This window comes from Fulmarus glacialis, unplaced genomic scaffold (assembly GCF_000690835.1).
Source record: "Fulmarus glacialis isolate BGI_N327 unplaced genomic scaffold, ASM69083v1 scaffold42236, whole genome shotgun sequence".
Lineage (NCBI taxonomy): Eukaryota > Metazoa > Chordata > Aves > Procellariiformes > Procellariidae > Fulmarus > Fulmarus glacialis.
Window position 1 is genome coordinate 1 of NW_009219546.1, and position 3,108 is coordinate 3,108.

At 49.7% G+C, this 3,108-nt stretch overlaps 1 protein-coding gene across 1 annotated transcript; it reads left to right on the forward strand.

Moving 5' to 3' along the window:
* Window positions 1–195: 195 nt before the first annotated feature.
* On the forward strand, window positions 196–982 carry LOC104071453 (polyubiquitin-B). Its single transcript, XM_009580419.1, has one exon. It carries the CDS (start codon window positions 215–217, stop codon window positions 902–904), a length of 690 nt encoding a protein of 229 aa, XP_009578714.1. The 5' UTR covers window positions 196–214; the 3' UTR covers window positions 905–982.
* Window positions 983–3,108: the final 2,126 nt, after the last annotated feature.

Consider the following 3,108-nt stretch of genomic DNA (forward strand, 5'->3'; position numbering starts at 1 on the left):
GAACGGGGCGGGAAGGGGAACGGGGCGGGTGGCCCCGCCTTTCGGGGATGTGGGCGGTACCTCCACTCTGACGTCACAGGGCGTGGGGCACAACCCCCCGGGTGCGCTGCCTCGGGGCTGCTGGGCTCCTGCTGCTTGGCCTTGCTGCAGCTTCCCAGGGGAAGGAAGGGGAAAAGCGACTAAAGTACAGTGGTTTCTCTTCTTCCAGAGAAAAATGCAGATCTTTGTGAAGACCCTGACAGGCAAGACCATCACCTTGGAGGTTGAGCCCAGTGACACCATTGAAAATGTTAAGGCCAAGATCCAGGACAAGGAAGGCATTCCCCCCGATCAGCAGAGGCTGATCTTTGCTGGCAAGCAACTGGAAGATGGGCGCACCCTGTCCGACTACAACATCCAGAAGGAATCCACCCTGCATCTTGTGCTGCGCCTGAGGGGTGGCATGCAGATCTTCGTGAAGACCCTGACAGGCAAGACCATCACCCTGGAGGTTGAGCCCAGTGACACCATTGAGAACGTCAAGGCCAAGATCCAGGACAAGGAAGGCATTCCCCCCGATCAGCAGAGGCTGATCTTTGCTGGCAAGCAGCTGGAAGATGGGCGCACCCTGTCCGACTACAACATCCAGAAGGAATCCACTCTGCACTTGGTGCTGCGTCTCAGAGGTGGCATGCAGATCTTCGTGAAGACCCTGACAGGCAAGACCATCACCCTGGAGGTTGAGCCCAGTGACACCATTGAGAACGTCAAGGCCAAGATCCAGGACAAGGAAGGCATTCCCCCCGATCAGCAGAGGCTGATCTTTGCTGGCAAGCAACTGGAAGATGGGCGCACCCTGTCCGACTACAACATCCAGAAGGAATCCACTCTGCACTTGGTGCTGCGCCTGAGGGGTGGTAACTGAACTGGCTGGTTGTTGCTTGCTTCAAGTAAAAGTTTCTCTGCACTTGTTCATTCCAATAAAGCTGTTGCATCCACAAAAGTTCATGTCTCAAGTTATGTGAACAACTATTTATGCCATTAACCAAATCTAGCTATCTAATACTATAATTACATAGCTTCCACGTACAAAGGTATGGCAAAACTGCCTTACGCAGGCTTATGTGTGCCTGGCAAGCGTAACTAATCCTTCAGCTGTGGTTTTCCTGAGATTGTGTAAGTGCTCACATAACCAGCTGAAGTTCAATGCCAATCTGCAGATGTTACGCAGCTGTTAAGGTTGTGTAAGGGTGCATATGTAATGCAAAACTGCCGTTGTTTTTGAGCTGAGAGGCTTTGGTAATGCCCAGTAATTGCCAGGTCCTAACTCCGGTGTTTTTGCATTAACGGAGTAACAGCAAAAGCGTAATCCTACAGTTCGATCAAAGGCTGGCAACCTGCTTGATGGTCGGATGGCTGCGTGGGGGGCAGTGGTAGAACGTCATTGCTGGTCCTGCGGCCTGTGGACTGGAGCTTGAAAGGTTTTCTGGCTAGGGTGACTCATCAACCAGTTACAGGGCAGGCTTCATTTTTTGAAAGGCTTAAGCATATTAAGCAAACTTCGTAATTTCAGATGTACTAGCTTGCTTAAAATCTCCAGGGATGTGCATTCATTCTAGCTCTGCACTAGGTGGAAATACTACAGTATTAATGAGCTAAAACAAATGGGGAGCAGTTCCCATACGCTGTAAAAACACCGGCTAAAGGGAAGTCTCCACTGAAGTATTCTGTGGTGGAGGTTGCTGAATGGCTTGTGAGTAGTTAACCACGCTGCGCTGGGGATCGGGAAGTGCGGAGGCTGAAGAGTAAAAAACCAGAAATGGGCCCGAGGAATGGTATGTGACTTGCCTTTGGAAGGGATGTGGTGGGAGTTGGAGCAGAGGTTTCAGCTGATGACTGATCTCAGTGGGATGTGAAGTGATATTACACCATCCAGAGCAGAAGGGTGGGATAGCAGGATTTGACTCACCGATTGTAATTATTCTTGATTGGTGAAAGATGCTTTTAGTGCCTTGCGGCCTGTAAGGAAAAAGTTTGGATAATCAAGATTGTGCTGAGTCGGAGAAAGCTTTTGAACGCCACTGAGCTGAAACCCACACCAGGTACGAGTTGGCGTCGTGCCATCGCTGAGCTCCTGGCGTGTCCCCGCAGGGGCTGTCCGGGGGCTTCACTGGACAGTCGCTGCTGGTGGGTGGGGTGGGGGCTTCATGGGTGGTGCCGGTGCAGCGTCCGCATGGCGGGCAGAGGACACTTGCTCAGTTCATGTCCTCCGCAGCTTATGTAACTGAACCCTCAACAAATACAAACTCTACAGCTTGAGATGGTATATTTTTCCTGGCCCCTTGAGTCATCTGAATTTATGCAGCAATTAAAAATTCAGCAGCCCTTCAGCAGTTTTGGGTATGATGTAACGGAGCTCATTAAACGTGGGTGTCTGATCCAGTTCAGGGGTGGGTTGTTTCTGCAATGAAGGGAGCTGCTCTTATGTAAAAAGGAGAAAGTTGCATCCTGGTTGTGTTTTCATAGCTCCTTTCTCTCATGCCTGGGAAGCTTTTCCTTGGAAATCTGATGACCCAAAAAAAAAAAAAGCTAGAAAAGGTAACTGCAAGCAGTTCTGATTTGAAGGTGGCTTGATCGCTGAGGGGGAAGAGCTGCAGGAGGACATGGGGACACTCAGTGTCAAAAGCCTACACGAATGATGGCAGTGCTGTGTTTTAAGAAATACTTTTATTTCAAATGCCTCAATGAAAAAAAACATACAATGCCATACTTAAAAACTACAGTGCCGTGCAAATACATAGTGGTGTGGAGCGTGACCCAAGTGGCTGTGCTGCAACCAGGCAAAGCGGAGAGCTTGTTGGAGGAGAAACCTGTGCCGTGGTCTTGTAAGCTGAGTCAAAGCGCTGATCTCTGCAGGTGGCTTTGCTGGATTTGAAGAAGGGTGTCCTGGTTTTGGCTGGGATAGAGTTAATTTCCTTCCTAGTAGCTGGTATAGTGCTGTGTTTTGGATTTAGTATGAGAATAATATTGATAACACACTGATGTTTTAGTTGTTGTTCAGTAGTGCTTACATAGTCAAGGACTTTACGGCTTTCCATGCTCTGCCAGGGGCACAAGAAGACGGGGGGG